This window comes from Rhinopithecus roxellana, chromosome 1 (assembly GCF_007565055.1).
Source record: "Rhinopithecus roxellana isolate Shanxi Qingling chromosome 1, ASM756505v1, whole genome shotgun sequence".
Classification (NCBI taxonomy): Eukaryota; Metazoa; Chordata; class Mammalia; order Primates; family Cercopithecidae; genus Rhinopithecus; species Rhinopithecus roxellana.
In genome coordinates this window covers 45,411,612-45,436,745 of record NC_044549.1, presented here as the reverse complement: position 1 = coordinate 45,436,745, position 25,134 = coordinate 45,411,612, and the positions used below count along the sequence as shown (strand labels likewise).

The 25,134-nt window shown below is 41.5% G+C and overlaps 1 protein-coding gene across 5 annotated transcripts in view; it reads right to left on the bottom strand.

The window, feature by feature from the left end:
- KALRN (kalirin RhoGEF kinase) overlaps positions 1–25,134 on the bottom strand; it is a 707,465-nt gene that overhangs the window by 257,047 nt on the left and 425,284 nt on the right. For all 5 annotated transcript variants that reach the window (XM_030942180.1, XM_030942185.1, XM_030942189.1 and 2 more), the window contains exons 20-25: positions 24,025–24,140; positions 23,416–23,538; positions 14,398–14,580; positions 13,044–13,162; positions 7,827–7,893; positions 7,148–7,257 (exon numbers count right to left, since the gene is read on the bottom strand). In XM_030942180.1, coding sequence (XP_030798040.1) covers positions 7,148–7,257; positions 7,827–7,893; positions 13,044–13,162; positions 14,398–14,580; positions 23,416–23,538; positions 24,025–24,140 — 718 coding nt within the window. The remainder of the gene's footprint in view (positions 1–7,147; positions 7,258–7,826; positions 7,894–13,043; positions 13,163–14,397; positions 14,581–23,415; positions 23,539–24,024; positions 24,141–25,134) is intronic.

Genomic DNA, 25,134 nt, shown 5'->3' with positions numbered 1-25,134 from the left:
GAGGTGGTGATAAGGGGAAAGGGCCTGTTGTGGCAATGGGGAAAAAGAGGAACAAAGTGGAGCATACATTTAAACATTAAGTCGGAAATGAGGTGGGGAGAAAGATGTGAGGTTCATGTATTTGTAGGAAGTCCAGGATATTGCCTTCTTTTCAAAGCAAGGCTGGGTAACTGCTTTCATGCAAGTAGAGCTAGAGATTATTTCTAAAGAACCCATTAATGACCAGGCAGATTCAGAGCCTAGAACATAAGAGGCTCTAGACCATAGGGGCTAAGATAGCTGGTTAGCATATTGGAGCAGATATTAAACTAATGGAGGGTCATGTACACTCAGGGAAAGGTGCTGGATTTTTCATGTAACAATTCTAGCACAGTTTGATCACCCAGGCTGAGCCATGAGAAGCACCTGGCTCTGTCCCTTCATTTCACACTTGATGCTTTAGCCCAGGTTAGGGATGAAGAGAAATGGTCTGCAGGGCTGGACTCCCATTCAGCACATCACACTCTCAGCCTTCAACCACAAGCAGCAAAATTTACCTTGCTACATGGCTACCTGTTGAATACGTTTTTGCCAATATCTTCTTACTTTGTCTAATCTGTGTGATCAGATGAATAAAGTTATTTGCATAGATATACACCAAGTTTAATGTTAACAAAAAATACAAAATATTAATCTTATGCTTAATGTTACTCATCTCCATTGAGGTGGTGTTTAGCAACCAGGCATGGATGCTAAGAAGTTAGTGTGTAAAACTAAAACTAACATTACTTTGACACATCCAAACGAAGTGTTTAGACTTTGTCTTGCTTTGGGTATTCCCCGATGTCTATAAGCAGCCCCAATGTTGACAGCTTACTGAAAATACAAACAAGCAACAGTAACAAGACCACAGCTACATTTGTACAGGGCTCCTCTGATGGGTTCTGCAAGTTACCTCTTCAAGTGTGCGTTTGGGGACCAAAGAAAAAGCACAACAGGTCTTCCCCTTCCTCTTTCCTTGACATTAGACTATTAAGAAAATGACAGCTGGATTCTTTCGCTCTGTCACTAATTTTGGTTTGGGCAGATCATAAACCTTTGTAAGTTTCAGTTTCTATAGAGCAAGGGACAACTAGATGATCTTTAAAGATTTCTTTTGGGCTTTTATATTTGATAATTCTGTGATTTTCTATAAATGAGAAACCACTAACATCAAAGGCATTTGGAGTGGGGGAAGAAGCTTAGAAAGCATAGAACATGCACGTTTTAAGCAACGGTGTGTGTGTTGGGAAGGGGTAGGAGGGGCAGAGGGAGGAAAAGGTAGCAGTAGCCTGGCAGGGTGGCCTTTCCCCGGTGGCCTGAACGGCACATCCCTTCTCTCACCACCTGGTGGAGCTAGTGCCTCGCCGTGCAGCCATAGATCAAACCCCTTGTGTTTCAAGGGGTTGTAAAATCAATTTACGGGTGGCAACGATAATTTTAAAAAAGAGAAGGAAGAAATAGAACCCAACACAAAATACCACAGTGCATCACACATAATGCAGGTGTTGTTTTTCAAAATTTAACTTCCCCATTATATATAGCATATATACATGCGCATATCAGGGCATAATGTACAGTATTTTTCTTCGGTTCATGATAAAAAATGGTTTGAAAAACACCACCTTGCTCATTCTTCTGCAACAGGATGGTAGCTCTGGGAAGGTCTAGGTCTTCATCCATCTCTTTCCCTTGTTCTCCTTCTCCTCATCCCCTCCCCTTCCCCTTCCCCTAGAGCCTCTTTCCCTAGATGGGTCTACCTACCTACCTACCTGCCTGACTACCTACCCTACCTACCTATCCATCCTCCCCCGTCATTGCCTCCCTCCTGCTCTCCTGCTTCCCTCCTTCTCTATCTCTTCCTTTCTCCTTATTATCTGCCCACTTCTCCTTATTATTCTGCCCACTTTTCTCACTTATGCTCTATCTACCTAGCTCTCTCTCCTCCTTTCCTTTTTTCTCTCCCCACATTTCTGACTTGCACTATCTCCGCCCACCACCTCTCCTTTCTCTTCCCTCAGTCTTACAGACATGGCTGTGATAAGACCCAGCCTACCTGAGAGTGTGACAATGGGACCTCTCTCTGCTTTCCATGACCCAGGATGCTGCCCCACTCCCAAACCCCCTATTGCCTCTCAACCTCCCTGCTAGACTTCACCACTTTTCGCCCTTGCAGGGCCGTTGTTCAAACTTCATTCCATCATCAAGGAAGCCATCCCTGCCTGTAAAAAATCTCACCCCTTTCTTAAATTATATCTCAAATGCCCCCTTCTCCATGAGGCCTTTCCTACTCTCCAACTGAGGCTATTTTCTTTGTGCTCCACTTGTGCCCACCTCCACCCTTATCACAGACAGGTATGTCATTCTCAGAACTCAGAGGGCAGATGCTGGCTTTGATTACAGAGTACCAGCTTCATCTTTAATCTAGCACACCTTTGGCCCAAAGGAGGAACTCTGGGAAGATGAACGAAATGTGGCTGTGGTTCACTTGCTCATTGAGGTGCCCCTCCCTAAATTCCCTAGCCTCGATTTTACCCCTGCTGCTCACCCCTCACTGCTCCTGGCTGACCCTGGCCTGGCCAGTGCCCGCAGCTCAACCTCACACATCTCTGGTCCTGCTCCTGCAGGGAAGGGAACACCAGGCTGGAAGGGCAGTGGCTGGGGGCCAAGGCCAAATCTAATAGCTTCCAGCCAAGCCTAGCGGGAGGGAGTGTGCAGAAGGGGCATCCAGCCTTGGTGGTTGGTCCCTAATTTGAAAATCTAGACCTTGCTGAAAACGGATTTATTTCAGGTAATTGTTGTATGGGTGTGGCACAAGAATGACATAGCTCTGGGAGAAATGGGTAGAAATATTCATCAAATTCTAAGATCCACATGGAAGCTGGTTAACTATGAATTAAACCAGCCAGATGTGGCAGCCACCAATGGTGGTCTAGGGAGTGAGAGAAGGGGAGGGAGTGCTGAAATGGGAGACCAAGCCCTGGAATCTAACACCTGACCTTTAAGGAAAGGGGAAGGGCACACACACAGCTCCTCTGGGCCTGTCTCTTTGTCTGTACATGGAGAGGGTTGCACTTGATGGTTGAGAGGACCCTCTGAGCCCTGGGAGTAGAGATTTTATTAAAATGTTATTGCTCAGACTGACATATGACCCTATCTCCAAAAAATTGAAAAGGAAGAAATTCAGATTTAACAGAAGGTGATGAGCATTTTAAACAAAAAGCTGTCCACACCAAAGTTGGAAATCTAATAATTAGCAAGTTGAAAACAAATTATTTTCTTGAATTACAAGTTGTATGCTAGGCAAAATGGGAAGACTGCATTAACAAAATCATTACTGTCTGGGGATCTACTAATGGAATATATTCTCCTGTCTGAGTGCTCCAGAAATGCTAACAAAATGCAATCAAAATAGGTCTAAGTCTTGTGTAGATAAATAAATTTCATGTAGGAAAGAGATGTAGTGCAAAATGGGGAGAGTGGAGGGCAAAACGAAGCATCATTCCACTTCAATCTCTAGTGTGTGTTAAAGCCACTGTTTGCAGGTATTAAATTTTACATATTAAATTGTTCTTTAAAGAAGTTTTGGTGCTGGGGAATTTCCCCATTCAATACCTATAAAGACAAAGGTCCTTGAGACAGACAGATCACACACACACACACACACACACACACACACACACACACACAGCAAGAGAGAACTAATTTGGTTGCAGTTTTTCAAAGTGACACCATTTAGACAGATCAATACTATCTAGCTAAGATATGTATTCACCACATAACCCTTGGTCTAGGTGCTAATTTTCTAGTGACTTAGCTAATTAAGTTAACAAGGTCGTGTCAATCTTAATCCCTTTCTCTCTCAATCTCTCAATCTCCCAATATCCCTTCCTCCTGCTCTCCCTCCCATAGGCTCTCTCCGAATTACAGGCAGATAACCTGAGCTATGCACTAGAAATGAGAGGTGCATGTTTCTGTTAGACAGTGCTTAATTGCAACTTTGGAATAATACAAACAATTGGGGTTAAAAAGCACCCTTTGAGTTTTTTTCATATTGAGAAGTGACAACTTCAGAGAAGTATTTCTGAAGGATAAATAAGTATTAGGACAACTGTATGGTCCACCCAGTAAGAAGCTTCCAAGAAACTCCTTCATGTAGAAATTAAGTTATTTTGCTCTTCCAGATGGTTCTTGTAGTGATGGGGTAAAAATTCATACCTAATGGTTTTCTCTGTCTTGAGACTTTTACAAACAAAAGATTAAATTATGACTTGAATGGTATTAGCCACAAGTCTGCAAATATTAATTTTATTTTTAATTTGTTCATCCATGCATTCACCTACCAAATATTTACTCAATGTTTACTTATGTGCCAGGTACCTGATTACGCAGTGAAAGATGTTCTCCCCTCTAAGCTGTCCTTTAGCGCTTACAATTCCTGCATTTTCTAAGTTGGCTAACTGCCATTTTATCTCTTATTTATTAGAGATTTTAGAGGTGTTATGTTTTCCTCATTAATCAAAATTTGTATGACACAAGTAGAAAGCATATATTATGAGTACAGTAAAGACAGCCCACAGATCCTGTAGGAAATTAATATGAGGCTTGATTTTCTTAGATGTTTCCTTAAATTATGGATAATTTAAACCATTAATTTATTTTTGGTCAATAGCTTTCTAAATGCACTACAGTTATTTACCTTTAGTGCAGAACATATTCATGACTCAGGGTTACCGCTAATGCTAAGTATGCTATGCTGTAACACAGAGACTGTATTGGGCTCTATAGTGGGATATAGAATGGTTTGCACCAGTAATGAGTAGCCCTTGACCATTATGAGTTTTTTTTTTGGGGGGGGTGGGTCTATTGCCTATTGTTTTTGCAGTTTGTCTTCTTTAGACAGCTGCTGGTATCCCACTACTCACTCACATTCTTGATTCTTATTTGCTGTTTCTAAATTGCTGTGGGCTTACAAACAATATGATCAAGAGGTAAAGTGGTTGTTAGGGAGGATAGAAAGATGCTTCTATGAAAAGACAAGAACTTAATTTTTGTGACATCTCTTCTGGTTGTTGAGCAGCTAGTTGTTATTTTCTTTTTCTTTCTTCATAATGTTCTAACTCGATAATACGTGCTGGGTAGCTGTTTTCTTGATAGTTGGATTTCTTCCTCAATTTACAGCATGCAAGATTCTCTATAGTTTAATTTGATTTATTTATTTTTTTATTTTTTTTGAGACAGAGTCTCGCTCTGTCACCCAGGCTGGAGTGCTGCGGCTGGATCTCATTTTTTAAAAGGATTTCTTAGAACTATATATTGTAACTGGTAGGTAGATTTTCAGCTATTTAGAAAACTACAAAACTGTTTAGCATGGCTTACCAGTGATATCATGATAGCAGAGTAAGAGGCATGATTATGTTGGCTATTTTATTACAAGTGGTCAGTTTTGAAATGTATATTCATTCCCCTTATCAAATGATTGGCAAATGTAGGGCTCCCAGGAAGTGTGTGCTATGATCTCTAGGCTTCCACAGTTAGTCAATTTGCTAAGAACATGGGGAAAGTGAGACTTGTTAACTAAAAGTAAGGTAACATGACTTACCGTTTGCCAGTCCAATGTCTTCTCAGATATCCTGAGGGAGATGGGATGATACTGAGCTGGGCTCAGATGATGGAATTTGGGATCAATGATCAAATAGTTTTATTGGGATCTTATCAATGATAAGCATGAGGACATGATATTTCTATATCTGGAAATTTCCAGAAAAACCAAATGGATAATGTTAAAATTTATGATTAAAAGACAAAAGACTGGGAACTTTTATCACATATTCCAGAAAGTCAAACGGTTATTTTTCTCCCTAGAGCTTATTGCTTTAATAATCTGACAAGGTTTGCATGTCATGGGAGCTACATACATTATGTTCCTTTAAACTGATCCCATCTGATGACATACCAGGAATTAATAACCAGGAGGTGATGAGAGAGGAGTGATCTCCACTCCTTATCTGGACCTATTACAGCCCAGGATCATTTTACACCCTATCTTGCTTGCCTCTTGGTTATTCTTAGGACAGGGCTATTCTGGAGCTGAGATATCAAATATGGCAGCCACTTGCTACTTGTGGTCTATTTAAATCTAAATCTATTAAAATTAAATTGAAAATTCAGTTTCTTAGTAGCACTAGCCACATTTCATGTGTTCATTAGCCACCATATCTGCATATGGGACACTGCAGATATAGAACATTTCCATCATTGCAGAAGGCTCCATGGGACAGTGCTGTTCTGGAGTCTTGCCTCAGGGTGGCTGCTACACCTGTACACATGGCCCTTCTATCTCCAGCAAGCCTACACAATTCAGTAAATGCCTCAGCTAGCCTGCTCTGCAGAGAGTAGCACTGCTCTGCAGCAGGGTCCTGAGAGCTCTAAGACTTTGTGCCAATGTTCCTCTTTGTGCCTTGAGATTCTCTCTATTTGTATTTTGGAACACTGTTATTTCTACGGGTTGGTTGTGTAACTAATCATGCCAATTTTTTTGCTGATCCTCTGTTAACCATGGAGCATATTGTTTTGTATGCTGTGGGAAAGATTCTTCAATCAAGTTGGAAACAATGACTTGTGAAATTTCAGGGCCCTACGATTCTGCTTATTCCAACAAAACAGAGTATCAGTTGATGTCCTTCCCTCTAAACTAGAAATGTGAGATAAAATGAGGATGGAGGAAATATTTAGGTTGACAGAAAACTTCAATGGAATTCAAAACCCAAAGACCACAAGGTGGAATGGCTAGCCGCAGATGAATTCTAATGTCAGGATTTCCCAGGAGATTTAATGAGGAGAAGCTACTTTTATTTCTTCAAAGCCTGGTATTCATTCTGGCTCAATAAATGAGAATGTTGAGGAGAGATGGGGAGAAGCACTGCTGAATACGTGACTTCACTCTCCACTAGGACTTTTCGACAATTACAGAGAAAGGGGAGTGAGTAAGGAAGAAGTCTTGACAGCAACCGCCTTAGAAAACTGACCAGATAAGATTCACCAATCGCCTTTGATCCACTTCTTGGGAACCCTGTTGTCTGGTTTTTACGGCCTAAGTGTGCACCTCTGAGACCCTCCACAAACCTACTTGTTATGGAAATCGTAGATCTCTTGGATGTTGCCAAAGATGATATGCTCTTTATTGAGGATCCCAGGGGGGATCTCCTCCACACCACTGGTCATTTCCCACAGGTAGGTCTGTAAGACAGTAACAGTTTCATCACTGGCAAGCCTGGCATGCCATATAAAATACAGACAAAATAAACAGGCACTCAAACTTGTGGGGCAAGGCTCAAACTGTAAATGCATGTAGAGTTTAAAAAGTGATGTGTGAAATAAACATAAGAAAAATAAATAAAACCTGAATATTTCATTATCCTGAACTTTGGTAAGAACACGAACTCCACAGTCTCTTGTTATTTATGAAATGTGTGTAAATTTGAGTATGGGGGGTCAGGATGCAGATTTTCAGACCCAATTTAAGTTCATTGACTGTGTCATGGTTTTATTTTGAACTGAAGTGCCTTATACACTTCTTTTTCCTGGGTCTAGCTCCAGTCTGAGAAAAGTTTAAACTTTCTTTTCAAAAGTACTTTAAACTCTCTGCAATTATTGTTGACTTTAGGAGAAAGATTTCCTCTGGCTGGCTTTTTAATTCATTACTCTCTGGGAGAAGACCAACAGCACCAAATTCCAATTGAGGACTTGATGCTGGCAAGAATGTCATTTTTCCAAGATAGCTGTGAACAGACTACTGAAAGACTCACCTCTAAGCACTCATGTAAATCCCTTACATAAGCCTTCTCTGTCTGGAGTAGTTCAGCCATAATAAATCTAGAAGGAAACAAATGGGCTTTTAGTTGGTTATAGATATAATGTCTCTCCTCCTTCAAACTTCATTTCCCCACCCTGGCATGTATGACATTCTTAAATGTCCTATTTTTCTACTTCATCAACAGGTCTTTTTCTTTCTTCAAAATTCCTTCCCTTTCCTACAGGTATCTTCCTATGATACTTGTGATACTTCCTGACCATTGGCCCTGCATCCGTTTAGCAGGTTTGTGCCCAGCTAGGTCCATATTCTCTCTCTTTTCCACCCCAGTCCTACTACTAATACTTGTGATTCTGTGGTGATATTCATGTGAGTACAGGCAGGCAGGACTGTTCCTATATTCTGTCTCACCAACTAGATAGCTTGAATCTCAGTTTTCCACATTTCTCTTATAGCTCCCAGAATGATTTCTGTTCAGTAGAGTTTGTAGATGTATACCAAAGCAGTTCTTGGTACCATAATAAACCAGGTTTCAAAGCCCGGAAAAGATATCCAACACACCGAGATCAGGGCTTAGCCATTTTTCTATAAAGAGTCAGATAATAAATCTCTGTGGACAATTCGGTCTCTGTCATGACCACTCAACTTTGCTGTTGTCATGTGAAAGGAGCCAAAGACAATGTGTTAAAAAAAAAGTAAGTGTGGCTGTGTTCCAATAAAATCATTTATGGACACTAAAAGTTGAATTTTATCTAATTTTCACATGTTATAAAACATTCTTCTTCTTTTGATAATTCTTTCAATTATTTAAAACTATAAAAGATAATTTTTAGTTCATAGACTACATCAAATAGTTGGCAGGTCAGATTTGGTCTATGTTTGCTGACCTCTGACCTAGATTATCCTTTTAGCTATTTGTTCAATACATTTCCAATAGGACTTGTTTACAGCATCAACAGCTGTGTAGAAAACTGAACATGCAACCATAAGCACAGTACAAATCAGTAATAAATGACTGTTCTCAGTTCCCCATAAAGAGAAGTATGTGTTATGTATCTTTAAAGAGAAGGTTCTCCTCCCTGGGCCTCTAAATAATGCAATATGCTTAGGCAATTGTTAAACTTATGATACATGGCCTCACTGTGGTATATTCTATATTTTTCTATTCTTTGAATTGAACTCTATTGGTAGAGTAAAAAGTGCATAAGCTTTGGAGTCTGACAGATAGGAACTGAATTACAACCAGAGGTAGGACTTGCCTCTCCAGGTCTCAGTCTCCTTACTTACAAAATAGCTGATCACACAGAATTGCTGCAAGTATTAAACAAGATCACGTAAGCAACATGCCGAGTGCATGGTAGGTGCTCAGGAAACATTCCATGATTAAATGAGCTGTAGATTGCTATGAAATTAGGACAGAAGGGAGATCAGAAGGAACATAAACTGACAGGCTTTGAAAACTTGCCTTTGATTTTATTGCCTTAGGTTTTCTAGAATTGTTCTTCTGTTCCCATCTGCTTCCTGCAGTTTTACCTGCCTTTCTTTACAATTTGGCTCTGCTATCACCACCCCATTTTGTTTTATTTTCCACCCATCCTTTAATCTCTTCTGCCTATTTGTTGTCACAGAAGGAACCAAGGAGGAGGATCTGGCCAGGTGTAGTCCCCTCATCCCCCTCCCAGATATGGGCTGAATTATGACCCCTCTGAAATTCATATGCTGAAGGCTTAATCTCCAATACCTCAGATTTTGGTCTTATTTGGAAACAGTATCACTGCAGTAGTGGAGTAGAGTGGCCCCTGGATCTAACGACTGATGTCCTTATGAAACGAGCATATATTCTGGGATTATGTCACATGAGCATGGAAACAGCCATCTACAAGCTATCAAGGAGAGAGGCCTGGAACAGACCCTCCCCTCACTGCCCTCAGAAGGAATCAACCCTGCTGACACCTTGATTTTAGGCTTTTAGCCCCCAGAGCCGTGAGACAACACAATTCTGCTCTTTAAACAACCCAACTTGTGGTATTTGGTTACAGCAGCCCTAACAAACAAATCCACTCCCCATATGAACAAGCTCTGACTTCACAGAGCAGCTTTAGTTTCTTCAGCTCCAAGGAATCTGTGGTCCTACTTTATCTTGATAAAATAAACTACATAGAGCTTCTTAATTTTAGGACATACTATTTTTTTTTCTAGTAATTCCCAAACAGAGTGTCAAAATATTCTTCATAAACTCTCCAGAAATCTCTGGATATGTGTTACTTTGTAACCCCAGCCAGCATAAATGAATTAGTGTCAAGAAATGGTTTATGAGACGGGCACGGTTCATTGCTTACCCTGTCCAATGCCCTGTAATTCTTGATTAGAGTGAAATGTTGGTAGACAACTTCCTACCAAACAACCAAAGAAGAAAAATGTGTTTTGCCTACCTGGAGTCAGGACGTTTCTGAAAGTGGTGCTGAGATACTTAGGGAGCAAAGCAGGAATCTAGTGATAAGTTGGTTCCAGCTTGCTAAATGAATTCTGGTCCCTATTCATTCTTATTCTGAGAAAACAGAATTCAATTTATGAAAACCTCAGCTACTTCAGATTCTTCCAAAATGTTGGAATCTCAGCATCCTCTACTCTCTTCTTGCCTGTTTTCCTCTGCCTCATCTCCTCATGGGCTATTGCTGACCTAGGAGTAAACTTAGGTGGCAGCTTTACATTCTAACATCTACGGTTCACTCACTGGACCAATTTCCAAGCATCTTTTTCCTCCTTTTGAAATCTGAATACCTAGATCAAGTCAGGGCAGGGACCATCTGATACTGGAATGCCTCCTAAAGCATGCCTTATTTTCTTCCGGCCCAATGGTGTATCCCTGAACTTCAAGTAAAGAAATTGATGTTACAGTCCTTATTTGTTTTGTGATTTTAAATAACATCCTGTCCTTCCCTCAAGGTTTTAATTTCTATATCCAATTATATTCCATAAGATTTTCTTTTCCTTCCTTTTTTTATTTTGAGATGGAGTCTTGCTCTGTCACCCAGGCTGGAGTGCAGTGGAGCAATTTTAGCTCGTGGCAACCTCTGCCTCCTGGGTTCAAGGGATTCTCATGTCTCAGCCTCCTGAGTAGCTGGGATTACAGGTGCACACCACCATGCCTGGTTAAGTTTTGTATTATTATTTTTTTTTTTTTAGCAAAGACAGGTTTCTGCCATGTTGGCCAGGCTGGTCTCGAACTCCCGGCTTCAGGTGATCTGCCCACCTCAGCCTCCCAAAGTTACAGGCATGAGCCACTGTGCCCTGCCTGACTATAAGCTTTTCTTGATCAATAATTACATTATCTTCATTATTCTCTAGTCCCTTGATTCATACAAGAGAGTATAAAATACTTCTTATTGTCACGGAGCATACAATCTAGCTTAGGAATTGGTTGAATAAGTAAAATGGGAATTGGTACAGAAAAGAAGTAAAGGAGTTCATAAAAGGATGGGCCAATGACAGTGGGGGTTGTAGATAAAGGATTTATAGAGGCATATGATATGAGCTAGATTTTAAAGAATCAATAGGACTTACAGAGAGCAAAATAAAACCAAATAGGAAAAAAAGGATGGGAAATGAAAAGGAAAATAACAAAGAGAAAGGAGAGCATTCTCTCTCTCTTTTTTTTTTTTTTTTTTTTTTGAGACATAGTTTTGCTCTGTCCGCCAGGCTAGAGTGCAGTGGCGCAAACTCTGCCTCCCGGCCTCAAGCAATTCTCCTGCCTCAGCCTCCCAAGTAGCTGGGATTACAGGCGTGTGCTACCACATCCGGCTAAATTTTGTATTTTTAGTAGAGACAGGGTTTCACCATGTTGGCCAGGCTGGTCTCAAACTCCTGACCTCAGGTGATCCGACTGCCTCGGCCTCCCAAAGTGCTGGGATTACAGATGTGAGCCACTGCGCCTGGCTAGCAGAGCATTCTCAATTATATACAATTTATTCTTAGACCTGAGAGGAGTCAGTGAAAATGATGACTGAAGGGTGTGATCTGAACTAGGAAGTATTTTGAAGTAAAATTGACTTAGATGAGACCAAAGGATAGTACCTTGAGGATTTTTATCATTATTCTGGGGGTTGTAGCAAACCATCTACAATTTGAAGCTGGTGACAGACATAATGGAAAGAAATCAAAGAATGTTGAAGAGTCAAAGCTAGATTAAATTTTGGCTTCATTGCTCACCATCTGTGTGGTTTGGGGAAAGTTACTTGACTTTTCTAAGTCCTATTATATGTAAAATGGGAATAATCCTAGCTGCCTGAGGGAACTGATAGAAAGATACAAAGAGAAAATGTGTGTAAAGGCACTTTATGTAATGTTTAGGACATAAAAAGTGTAGGTGCTGGTGGCAGGAGAGTATTGGTATTAGCAATAATAAAATGTACTCCAGAAAGGTAAACCTGGCATCGCTGTGCAGGTGAATTGGGCAGGGACCAACTGCAGGAAAGCTGTGGGAAGTTTTTGCAAATAATCCAGAAAAAACTAGAAGATTAGTGACACTACTGATGGGAATTAGAAAATCAGAAGAGAGAGGCTGGGCATGGTGGCTCATGCCTATAATCCCAGCACTTTGGGTGGCTGAGGTGGGCAGATCACTTGAGGTCAGGAGTCTGAGACCAGCCTGGCCAACATGGTGAAACCCTGTTTCTATTAAAAATACAAAAATTAGCTAGGCATGGTGGTGCACACCTGTAATTCCAGCTACTCGGGAGGCTGAGGCAGTAGAATTGCTTGAACCCAGGAGGCAGAGATTGCAGTGAGCTGAGATCATGCCACTGCATTCCAGCCTGGGTGACACTGGGAGACTGTCCCAAAAAATAAAAAAATAAAATAAAATGTTAAAAAAAGAAAATCAGAAAGGAGAATAAAATTTGGAGGAGATGAAAACATATTTGATTTGTTCCATGTTGAGTTTTGACATTGTTAAGTACAATGTGATGATCTATGAGGAAGGTTTTGTCTAGGAAGTTACTAATAAATGAAGATAATTCAGGTGAAGGACAAACTGGAGAGACTTCAAAGCCTTCAGAGGGAACTCATATTCTCAATGCAAACATTATGTCTGTCCATCCCAATCCCTGTAGGTGGCCACGAGGACATATTAAGCTATCCAAAGGGACAAGCGGCGGTGAAAGCCCACCACAGTCACGGGGAGCCAGTTAGCGCGGTGGAAGCCAACACGTACTCTTTCTTCCGGGCTGACTTCCGCTTCTCTTCATTGACTTCGTGGTTGGCGTCCCGCAGCTTGACCTCCCGATCCGAAAGGCTTGCTGGGATAATATCCAGCTCCAGGTCCTTATTATCCTGCACGTGGAGGGATCACAAAGGTCACCTTGTGATGCTTTGGGAAAGCAACTCACTCGAGTTGAGGGAGGTGGTAAAAGGGGGAAAAAAGGATATAATGGAGGATAAAAACAGGAGGGATCTTACAGACTCACACCCAGAAGCACTGTTCTTCATGGGATCATTATTATTTTTTCAAATAAGAGAGAAATAAAATGTTCAGGTCAAATGTTTAGGGTAAATATCCACAGTAAGAAAAAACAATAAACACATGTGATAATTATGTGTCTATTTCCCCAAGGCCTTTGGTCCTAATTAAATCTAAACACATTCATAAATTGGTCTAAGACTGATTCTTAGCCATTTAAAATAGATGTGAAACAAAAACACATAAAGATATAAAACATCTTTCATTTGTCAAAAGAAAATACTAAAACCAAATATATTTATTTAAACAAGCAATTTCCCTTGGAAACAGAAAGCTAAATAACAGAACAATGACTGAACTTTCTCATTGCTCATCCCTACTAATTTTAACCACCATTTGGTATTTATATATGATGGAACTTCCTAGATTAAAAACTCACAGATTAAAGCCTGGGGGAGACATTAACTCTCTCAACTTTAGGTGGTTTGGCCACTTCACTCTCCAGGCTGCTCTGCTTCAGATCATGAGCCTATTTGAAGATTTAAGAATTAGACATCCTAGGATTAAATTGCCAGGCTGTATTAAGCTCTTAATGCACAGGTTACTAACCCCTATTATAAAGAAGAGATTAAAAGTTCGTCTTCCCTGGTTCATGGCAAATTGTACCTCTGTTCTGTTGAAATGTCAAATAACTCTTGTACAAATTGCACCCCTTACTCTTGAAAGAGCACTATTATATATACTGGGCACTCTAATCATTTGCCGATTAACATAATTGGGTGGAAGATGGTATTTATGAAGCTAAGATAAAGCTTTTCGTTCTCAAAGTCTATACAGAGAAAAACTCTGTTCTGTAGCCATAGGCCCTACTACTGGCCAGTTGATTTTGTAATGTATAGAGTACTAATCACAGGGGACTGGAGGTTAAAGGATCAGCAATATCCACCCAGCACTCCCCACTAGAAAAGCCACACAAGGCAGGTGCTCTAGGGGTCAACAGCTCAGAAGAACTGCTCTGGAAACATGCTTTTCTTCCATGGTGATGAGGGCAGTGGTGCTCAGGGAAATGAGAAGGGAGGATATCCCAAAGGGCAATACCCCTGCCTACCTCTGTGTTGACTCCTAGGGCTTTCTCCAGGGAGTACCGGTACTTCCCCATCCTCAGGGAGAAATCTCTGTAGTGCTTGTCCACCGTGGTCACCCATTTCCTTATCTCCGTGGCATGAATGTGGCCTTTTTCCACAAAGCTATCGGCCAGCTGAATCAGAAGCTTCACCTTCTCCTTTGTTTGCTGCCCCAAAAGATGGCCTTAAGTTACTGGATTACATTTATTCTCCTGTCCCTTCATCCCAAATTCTCTCTTCCTGTTTAAAGCAGTCATAGATACCTCATAGCTGACTACCTGGGTATGTATCCCAGTTTTGTTACTACTAACTGGGAGATCTTGAGCAAGTTATTGAAGCCCTCTGTGCCTCAGTTTCTTCATTTGCAAAAAGGGAATCATAATATTACAGTCATCCCTCAGTGCTGGGGTGGGGGAAACTGGTTCTAGGGACCCCCATGGATACCAAAATCCAGATACTCAAGTTCCTTATAAAACATGGTGTAGTTTTTGCTTATAACTTACCCATATCCTCAGGAACACTTCAAATCATCTGTAAATTACTTACAATACCTAATACAATGTAAATACTACGTAAATAGTTGTTATTCTGTATGGCTTAGGGAATGATGACAAGAACAAAAAAGTCTGTATATGTTCAGTACAGACACAACCATCCATTTGAAAAAAAACATTTTCAGTTCACAGCTGGCTGATTCCATGGATGGGATACCTGTAGATATGGAGGGCTGATCCTACTTCAGAGGGTTGGTGTATTAAATGAGTTGGTAAACGTAGAATGCTTAGTACAGTGGAACACAGTAAGAACTCAGTAAGCAATAAACATTGGCCATTATTATTATTGATGTAAGAATCTCTTATATTAATATGCTTTACTAATTTACACAGTGTGTTACTGTATCTGAAAGCCATTTGAGTTTAGATGCATCCTTAGGAAGTAGGTGGAGGGAAGTGATGCAGGTCTCTTTGAACCACAGATGAAAAAAATCTGAGGCTTAGAGAGGCTTAGGGCTGGTCCAACTTCATACTACCAGTAAGCAAACGAGCCTATTTGTCTCTGCCCTTTAGTTCCTGGTTGCCCCCTCCACTGTACCAGCTCTAAACCTCATGTAAGTTGGCACATGCCAGGATCTAAATAAATACAATGAGCAGATTTAAGAGTTAACTCTGTCCCTGTCACCACCAGAATCTTGTCTTTAGTTTCCATTAGACAGCAGGAGAAAGACGTTAATGAAACCATCATCTATTACAGGACTAGGTAAAGTGGAACTCAGATGTTTACTGGGTTAATTTCATTTTTACCAAGAGTTTGTTCAATACCTACTTGGTCCATAGTACTGTGTAAAGAGCTATAGGACCGGGCTTGGGGGTCAAACGAAAGGAAAAAAAAAATCTTCATTTCACACAGAGTAGTTAAATAACTCAGAGTATTATGTAATTGAATGTCAAAATGGGAGAATGTAGAGTTAATACTATAGGAATTTTAAAAGGGGAAAATGAAGGTGGACAGGCATGGGTAGCAGAGGTCTCATGGAGAGGCAGTACTTAAGCTGGGTAAGTCATGGGAATGAGAGAGACACCCAACAAGTGGACTGCTACCCATTTTTTTATCTTAAGTTTGGGTTTTCAAACTCTAAAATTGCTCAGGAAAAGGAAAGAACATTTAAATAGTATTCTAAGAAGGAAAATTATCTTTTGGACGGGAGGAAAGTAGGTCCAAGGTTTAAACCATGCTATAATCTAGGTAACAGGGAAACTGAGGCAGAACAGGGAAACTGAGGCAGAACTGGAGCAACAGTAGAAAAAACAACAGAGCCCTTCTTTCTTTATTCTACTATCCTCACCCCACCTGTTCCTTCCAGGCCCATCTACGGCCCCTCCCATGAGAGATCAACCCTCCCAAGAAATGCCGGAGAAAGAGGGTGTCAGAGAGGCGCATTGAGAGTGCTCTGCCTGCTGCACACATGGCCAGGGACCAAGGACCAGGGATCCAGCTCTCCAGTAGCTCACTCAGCACATGGAGCCTCTCCTATCTTGGGACAGTAGGCTGGTGCCAGTACTGGAAGATAAAGGGCAAGAGCTTTGGTGTGAAGGAAAGGAGGTGGGTGTGAGGATAGCAGAAACATTTCCTCAGCCATGAAAATCTACTCGATTCTATCTAAACTAGAATTACTGAATCCCTCTTTTTAATCATCTTATTCATTTATTTATCTCCAGTGTCTAAGGATCCTGGGGACTTTCACCTTATTGCATGTAGGGTATTTTTTATTTTTATTTTTCCTGAAAACAATTTTCTTTGGTTTTCTATTTACTTAAAACAGATCTTTTTTTTAATGGAAAAGTCTTGGAAATACATATTCTCTGCTCTTGGTAAAGTGACTACACCTATGAGAAAGGGTTTTACAGCCAGCTGGTGGCAGTAGCCATACTAGGGCAGCTCTATCAGAGAAAATTATATCCTAAAGCATCAAAACTGTGATTCAGAGTCAGCAAAGCAAATGGTTTGTGACCAAGAGTATTCTAGGTATGTGTGGGGACTAGAGGAGCAAAGAGACAGTAAAATGAGTTTAGATGCATCCTTAGGAAGTAGGTGGAGGGAAGTGTAGACACGCCCTTCCTCATGTGGCTCCACCTACCTTTGTAGCAGCCCTGTTTCCACTGCTCTCCATTCCCTACACTGCAGCCATGTTGAATGTCGCATGCCCTTCCTGCTGGGACAAGTGGTTCTTACTCACCCCGACTCTCGATCCAATGCCCTTTTTCCTCTCTTCTCCTCCCCAAAAAACAAGTGGGAAATGCCCTTCCCAGTGTTCCCACAGTATCACATACATGCTTGTATTTTAGCATATATCACAGGTATTTAGCATATATGTCTCCTTCATTAGACCATGAACCCTAAAAGGTAAGTGTTACATCTCATTCATTTGTATATCTCCAGAAAATAGTAGGCATACCATCAATGTTGACTGAATGAATGAGCAAATCTTGTGTTTGGAGGTGAGTAAAGCTAGACCAGCAAGAGTTGAAGATTTTTATTGGGAGGAAGTAGATGATAAATTTGGCCCATGAATTGGATAAGTGCACTGAGATACCAACCATGGCCACAGTCCCCACTGGGAGTATTCAGAAATGGTTTCTTACAATTGGTGATTGTGGTGGCACCACATGACCTGCTAAATGCCTGGTCACAGCTTTTGAGATCAGAGGTAAAAAGTTTTCTTATGGGGGCAGCCAAACAAGATGCAGCCAGTGACTTCTCAGGTGTCCTGGCCTAAAAGCTGTGTCTAAATAGGGGACTGGAAATATGCCATGTCAATTGAGGTTGTTTCCCTGAGGATTTAAACTGCACAGACAGGGATCTGGATGATTGGCTGCAGAGTAGAAGTGAAATCACAGAAAGCAGAGAGGAAGAAGAAAAAGGAAGCTGTGGTATAGAAATGGTAGAACATTACACAGATTCTGGTCCTCTGCTCTCAGACGATGACCAGATGATGTGGCTGCTTGAGACACCCTTGGTCTCGGGTAACATTCCAGTTTTCATCTCCAGAGGTGACACTGCGCCACATTTCTTGCTCTTCCCATGGGGCTGAGTCACTGAGCTTTTTCTGGATTTCTGGGAGGTTCAGACACATCGCTTCTATCTTCTTTATTTCCACACAGAGCCATACAGTATCCTTCTCGTTCAACCTATGTCCATTTGAAACTCAAATCTTTCCTCCAAAGACAGTAACTTATATAAACTAATAAAATGGGGGTCAGGCTGCAGCAGTTCTTGAATGAAAGGTTCGGAAGTATGGACAAGATCTTGTGGCTAAAAGGGAAACTTTGGGGACCATAATTCATCTGGGCCTGGAAATCTAGACCTGAGAGCTCACTTGGGCTTCATGTGTCCCCTAATTTATGTTTTGCCTTTCCACTTTGAATTCTAGTTACCTGCTGGAAAAGACAGGGGTTCAAAAGAGGGGTACAGTAATTCTATTTTTTTCTCTCTCTCCCTCTCTCTTTCCCTCCCCACTCTCTCTTTTCCTCCTTTCCTGTCTTTTTTTCTTTGGTTATGATCTTCCTCTAATAGTGAGCCTCACTCTGAATAAATTTTTTTAAAGCCCTTTCGACTTCAGCACATTTTACAAGACTTTAAGATTTTGCCTTCTTGATAGTAATCTTATAATCTCATAATCTTCCATATTTGCCTTTCATTATTGATATTCCTTATAATTAGATAATAAGGAATATTGATATTTCTTATCAATTTTTTTGTAGACACAAATTTACTGAGCTCCTTGTGCAGGTGAATAGGTTTCTTGAAATACGTCTTCGGATTCATTCAGCAGGGGGTTGTTAGTATACATAAAAGAACCAAAATTTTCAAAACTTTCCATCACATGTGAACTATATTCCACTTGAGAGTCTCAGAAAGACCAGGCACAGTGGTTCTCATCTGTAATCCCAGCACTTTGGGAGGCAAAGGCAGGTGGATCACCTGAGGTCAGGAGTTCAAGACCAGCCTGGCCAACATGGTGAAACCCTGTCTCTACCAAAAATACAAAAGTTAGCCAGACCTGGTGGCAAGCACCTGTAATCTCAGCTACTTAGGATGCTGAGGCAGGAGAATCACCTGAACCCAGGAGGTGGAGATTGCAGTGAGCAGAGATCACATCACTATACTCCAGCCTGGGTGACTAAAGTGAAACTCCATCTAAAACAAAAAGAGTCTCAGAAATAGAATCATGCCTATCTTTTATCTGAACTGTTTAGACTCTACCTCTCTCAGTCTAAAGTACCATCTGACAACCCCAGCGTTCCCTTTCTCTGCTATCTGAATCTCAGGAAAACATAATTTAGTTCAGCTAAGGCTCCAGTTGCTTTCATTACTGCTTAATTTTCTTTTGTCAAGATGAATTAAGTCCAGTTTATCTCATGGATTCCTTCATTTTCAGAGATGAAATTACCAGCTTAAAAAAGTATTTTCTTGGCCCGGCGCGGCGGCTCAAGCCTGTAATCCCAGCACTTTGGGAGGCCGAGACGGGCGGATCACGAGGTCAGGAGATCGAGACCATCCTGGCTAACCCGGTGAAACCCCGTCTCTACTAAAAAATACAAAAAATTAGCCGGGCGAGGTGGCGGGCGCCTGTAGTCCCAGCTACTCAGGAGGCTGAGGCAGGAGAATGGTGTAAACCCGGGAGGTGGAGCTTGCAGTGAGCTGAGATCCGGCCACTGCACTCCAGCCTGGGCGACAGGGCGAGACTTGGTCTCAAAAAAAAAAAAAAAAGTATTTTCTTAACATTATTAGCCATTGGCAAATGCAAATCAAAACCCACAGTGAATACCACTCCACACCCTCTAGGATGGCTATATAAAAAGACACAATAACAAGTGTTGGTGAGGATGTGGAGAAATCGGAACCCTCACAAATTGCTGGTGAGAGTATAAAATGGTACAGCTGCTTTGAAAAACAGTTTAGCAGTTCCTCAAAAAGTTAAACATAGTAGAACTCCATATAACCCAGCCATTCCACTCCCAGGTATGCACATAAGGGAACTGAAACATATGTTCACACCAAAACTTGAATATATAGGTTTCTGGCAGCATTATTCATAACAGCCAAAAGCTGGAAACAACCCAAATGTCCATCAACTGATGAATAGTAAACAAAAAGTGGTATATCAATGAAATGGCATGCTATTTAGCAATAAATAGGAAAAAAGGATTGATACATGCTGATAGCATGGATGAATCCTAAAAGCATTAGGGTAGGGGAAGTAAGCCAGTCACAGAAGATCTCATATTATATGATTCCATTTATATGAAATGCCCAAACAGGCAAACCCATAGAGACTGAAAGCAGATAAGTAGTTGCCACGGGTTAAGGACAGTAGGGAATGCAGAGTGACTGCTAATGGGCATAGGGTTTCTTTCTAGGGTAATGAAAATGTTCTGGAACTAAACAGTGGCAATGTTTGCACAACCTTGTGAATATGGTAAAAACCATGGAATTTGTAAAAAATGAAAACCGAAATCATCTTTAAAAAGTTTTGCTTTTAGAAGAAATGGAGTTCTTCCAAATGTCATGATGACTAAGCTTTCCCATCACTGTGTGCCTTGACCCCTTATACATTTTGAAACCCATAATAGGAAAATACCCTTTCTATTCTTTTAATGGACTGTCTATAGGCATACCACACCTTGAGAATTATGTTTTCCTTTTTTCCTCATTCAAACTCTTTTTATTTCATTTTTATTCTTACATTTGTGAGCTTTTACATAGAAAGTATCTTTCTATATTCAATGTTCTTCCTTTGGACCAGAATATTATTAAATTCAATGTACTCCGTTGCCCTATTCAACCATAAGGGCCACCATATGTATTCTCTTGTGGCTAAAGGTCAGTTTGGTCTCCATTTCAAATTCATTTTATTGTTTATAAACATTATAATTAAAGACAGCTGATTAGAAGAGGTTTACCTCTGGAAAGTGGGACTAGGGTGAGGCAGGACGCTGCTGCCTCTAATCAGAAGCTCCTCAGCTGGGTTTGTTATCTGTAGATATTCTAATATGAATAACCCTGAGATTTGGAACATGATAGTTATGTCGGGAGGGACAGAGAACAAAGACAGCCAAAGTAGAAGATTCATATTAAATATAAATGAGAAAGGCTGAATCTACTCAAACTTCCTTTTTTTCCTTATGTTCCTGAATGGTTGTAGCCCCCTTTGAATGTGTAAAATGTAGTCAGGTAACCTAGGGAACTCAGGATGAATAGTGTGGTTCTCGTCTTTAAGTATTCTGTTGGCTTATATAGGAGATAACATTGCATAGATTACTGGAGGAGAGATGGTCTGTGCCAGGTGAAGGGCTTGTTTGTTTGTTTGTTTGAGATGGAGTCCAAAACACTGCACTCCAACTCTGTTGCCCAGGCTGGAGTGCAGTGGCCTGATCTCGACTCACTGCAAGATCTGCCTCCAGGGTTCACGCCATTCTCCTGTCTCAGCCTCCTGAGTAGCTGGGACTACAGGCGCCCGTGACCACACCCAGCTAATTTTTTGTATTTTTAGTAGAGACGGGCTTTCCACGTTAGCCAGGATGGTCTTGATCTCCTGACCTCATGATCCGCCTGCCTTGGCCTCCCAAAGTGCTGGGATTACAGGCGTGAGCCACCGCGCCCGGCCCAGGTGAAGGGTTATACAGACAAGGGCTGTAGTGCAGGGATGAGCTGGATCATATCCTGGCATGTGGGAAGGATCATAGAGGAGGAGGCTCTAGAGTGGAAAGGGGGGGTGTTCCTCTTAAAAAGCACAAACTAGCGGGAAGGGAAGGGTATTCCAGGCAGAGAAATGTATGAAAAAGGCACATAGACAAAAAAGTATAAGATGTATCTCTCAGAGGGTAAGAGAATATATCCATTCCGCTGGAGCATAAACTCTGCATAAAATAATAATTGAAGATAAAGCCGGGGAGGTAGGGTGGCACAGCTGTAGAATTGTGGAGCATTATCCTAAAGGCATTGGAAAATCATTAAAGTTCTTGATCTGGGTGGTTATGTGACCAAAGTAGCATTTTAAAGATGAACAGCAATGAAGGGCAGGGTGGATTGGAAGGAAGGAAGGAAAGGCCAAAGGCATGCAATCCCTTTAGGAAGCTACTACAGCTTAGGGTAGTAGCTATGTGAATGAAAAAGAGGAGAAATATGTGAAGAAGGTTACAAAGGTAGGATGAATAAGACTGACCGAATAATTCTTCACATTTCCACTTTGATTATGGAAAGATTTTGATCCTATGAAGTTCTGGGTATCTGCTGTGATCCACCCTATGCAGATAGGAACACCAATGGATCTCATACTATTCATCCTGTTAATGGCTCATTATCGACCCTATTTGGAGAAGGGTGGATAGAGCCAAACTTGTTAATTCACAAGCCATTTTAATTTGGATTTGAATAGGGTTCTGTGCATCTGCCACCTTCTTTGTGCTGTTTGCTGTTGCTGGTACTGAAATGAGTCTCTTATCTGTGCTCATAGCTTTTCGCATTAGGCAAAAAGGCCCAAAGCTCACAAGGATGCAGGGAGATGCTCCCTAAAGTTGAGAGATCTTAGGAAAAGATTCATAAAGTGGATAACCACTTCTGAAATATCAGCTCAGGAATGAGGCTAAGGGTCTAATTTTGTCACACCAAACCAGAGGAACATTCCTTATAGTGTCAGAGGGATCTCTGGATAGGATGTTTCCCACCTTGACCCCAACAAGAGCATCTCTCAACCTGGGAAGAGCGTCTGCTATGTGTGGAAGTATGCCAAAAATGGCTCCTATGTGGCAAGGAGCCCCGTGTGAGAGATGAGGACACTACAAAGAGGAACTTGAGACAGATCAGATTTTCATTCAAACCCAAGCATCCTCAGATCAAATCCTGGCTGTGAAAACAGATGAAAACCAGGTTTCCTTCTATTATGGCATTCCCCACAATCTTGGTATGAATTGGTATGTACATCCTTGCAAATTTTGCTCCCCAGAGACCCAGCCTAGCTCATGAGCAGGTTTGAGGCCAGATGGAAATAGTTCAGAAAAGGAGAAATTCACCTGTTTTGTGTACCCATATAGTCACTGGCCCTTCTAATAAGGTGAACTTCCCAAGCCACTCAAATTGCAAGAATATGTGGATATGTGCAGTGTTCACATGCACAGGCAACATTTTTACATGAATACACCCTTTTCCCTGATTTGGTCTGAAAGAATATAGCAGATTCCAGAACCTGGAGCATGAAGATAAGTATCTGGAAGCACAGTATATAGCAGTTGACTTCCTGCATACAGCTGCTCTACCCAGCAGCTGCAATTCTTTGGGTATTCAGGTTTCTAGAGACAATCCTTTAGGACATTTACATGCTTTCCCCCTTGTCACTGCAGCCAGGTATTTTTGCTTACAGAAGCTGTCTTTGCTTTCATAATGTGAAACTGGCCAGAATGGAGAGTTCTGGGTGGATTTGGGGAAGGGTCTGGGATGTTTCCTACCTTGGCAGGCACCCTGAATTCCCCATATTCTTTCAGCAGTTCCTGAGTCTCCTCTGTGGTCTCTCCAGTGGAGGTATGTGTTGAGAGGTAAAATTCACCTGTTTCTTGGATCCAGTCAAGCGCCTATGGGAGGAAACAACCCATCCAGTCCCCCAAAAGGCAGCTGTCAGTAGAAGACATGCTATATTACAATGAAGGTTATTGTTAGGACAACTTAATGGACCCAGGAAACACTGACACAATTTGATTGGTATGTAGCTCTGGAGTTGTTTTTTATGAACGAGCCCTCCCCGATTTGGAACACTTACCAGCAAAGAGAGGGTCTCCCCCAGTAGACTGGGGACTCTTGTAGGCCAGGCCCAATATCATCCATGAATTAGGGGCATAGTGGGTGACCTAGCATTTCCTCACATCTCCTGTTACCAAACTCAAAACAGAGAGCTTGATAAATGCTGAATTGCTGACAAGTGACACCCTGCTTTCTTTCCTCTTTATTCCCCACTCCTATCCCCAATTTGCTGCTCTGGTCCTCTTCTGGACTAAGCGTTGGTTTTGGGCCTCTGTATGCTCCCCAGAACTGAGATAGAGCCAGGGAAAGCTTTGGACAACCTGCTTAGCGCTGCGCTCGAACACCACATATTGCTGGCACTGGTCTAACCGCCGCTTCTTCAAGGTCCAGAAATGCAGCACACGATTCTCCCTCTGCAGGAGCTCACTCAGGATGGCTGTGGGCAGAGGAGATACATATGATGGGCACAATCCAACCAACCCCTTCAGCCCCATGGCCCAGGTGCCAGGTGACCATGACTGTGATTTCAAGCATCCCCACGAGACTAATCCAGCATCAGAAGAAAGGGAGCAAAAGCTGGATACAGAAAGGATTTCCTAGAAAGGAGCAAGGTCGAGGAGTCTAGGGTGAGAGCCCATTGATGAGAGTTCCATCAACTAAGGTGGGAAGAATATAACACCAGTGACTTACAAATGACCCCGATTCTCTTTATAGCAAAATTAGTCCTTGGTTCTAAGAAATCTTAGGAAGCAACTAATTCAATTGGCCCCAAGAGTCTAATGAGCATGGGTGGACCTTGACAGGAATCTCAGTCATTCTTAAGGACTCATTAGAAGAGAGGCAGGAGATTTATAGTGCAATGAGGGCTGGTGTCACTGGCTTGACAACCCACATCATGAACCATGTTCTTGGACCTGCACAAGAGGTTGTGCACACAGCACTTTAACGGCATAGCCTTGATTTAAACACTTCTAAATAGTGGGCACAGGGAAGCTGTGTTGGAATTATGTCTTCATGTTGTCTCTGGGCCCATGTTGTTTTGGACGTGATCATAAGAAAAGCTAAAAGTGATGTTAAATGAGAGTGTCTACACAAGGCATATAGCACAGCAAGTGGGCCATGGTTAGGTATTCAGTCCATGCTATTTCCCTAAGTTTTCTGTTGTTTCAGGAGTAGCTGGGTACGTGGATAGATGTCTTAAGCATTTTAAATAGTACGTTCTATGCTGGAAGCAATAAAATTTATTTTATGTCTTCCTCCTGCTTCCTGTTGCCATATTAGATATTAACAAAATATATAATAATAACCATATGAATAATATTTATCACATACTCAGTATGTGGAAAACACTCATTTTCATAACACCCCACAATGCATGCACCATTATTATCTCCATTACACAGATGAGAAAATTGAGGTTTAGAGAAAGC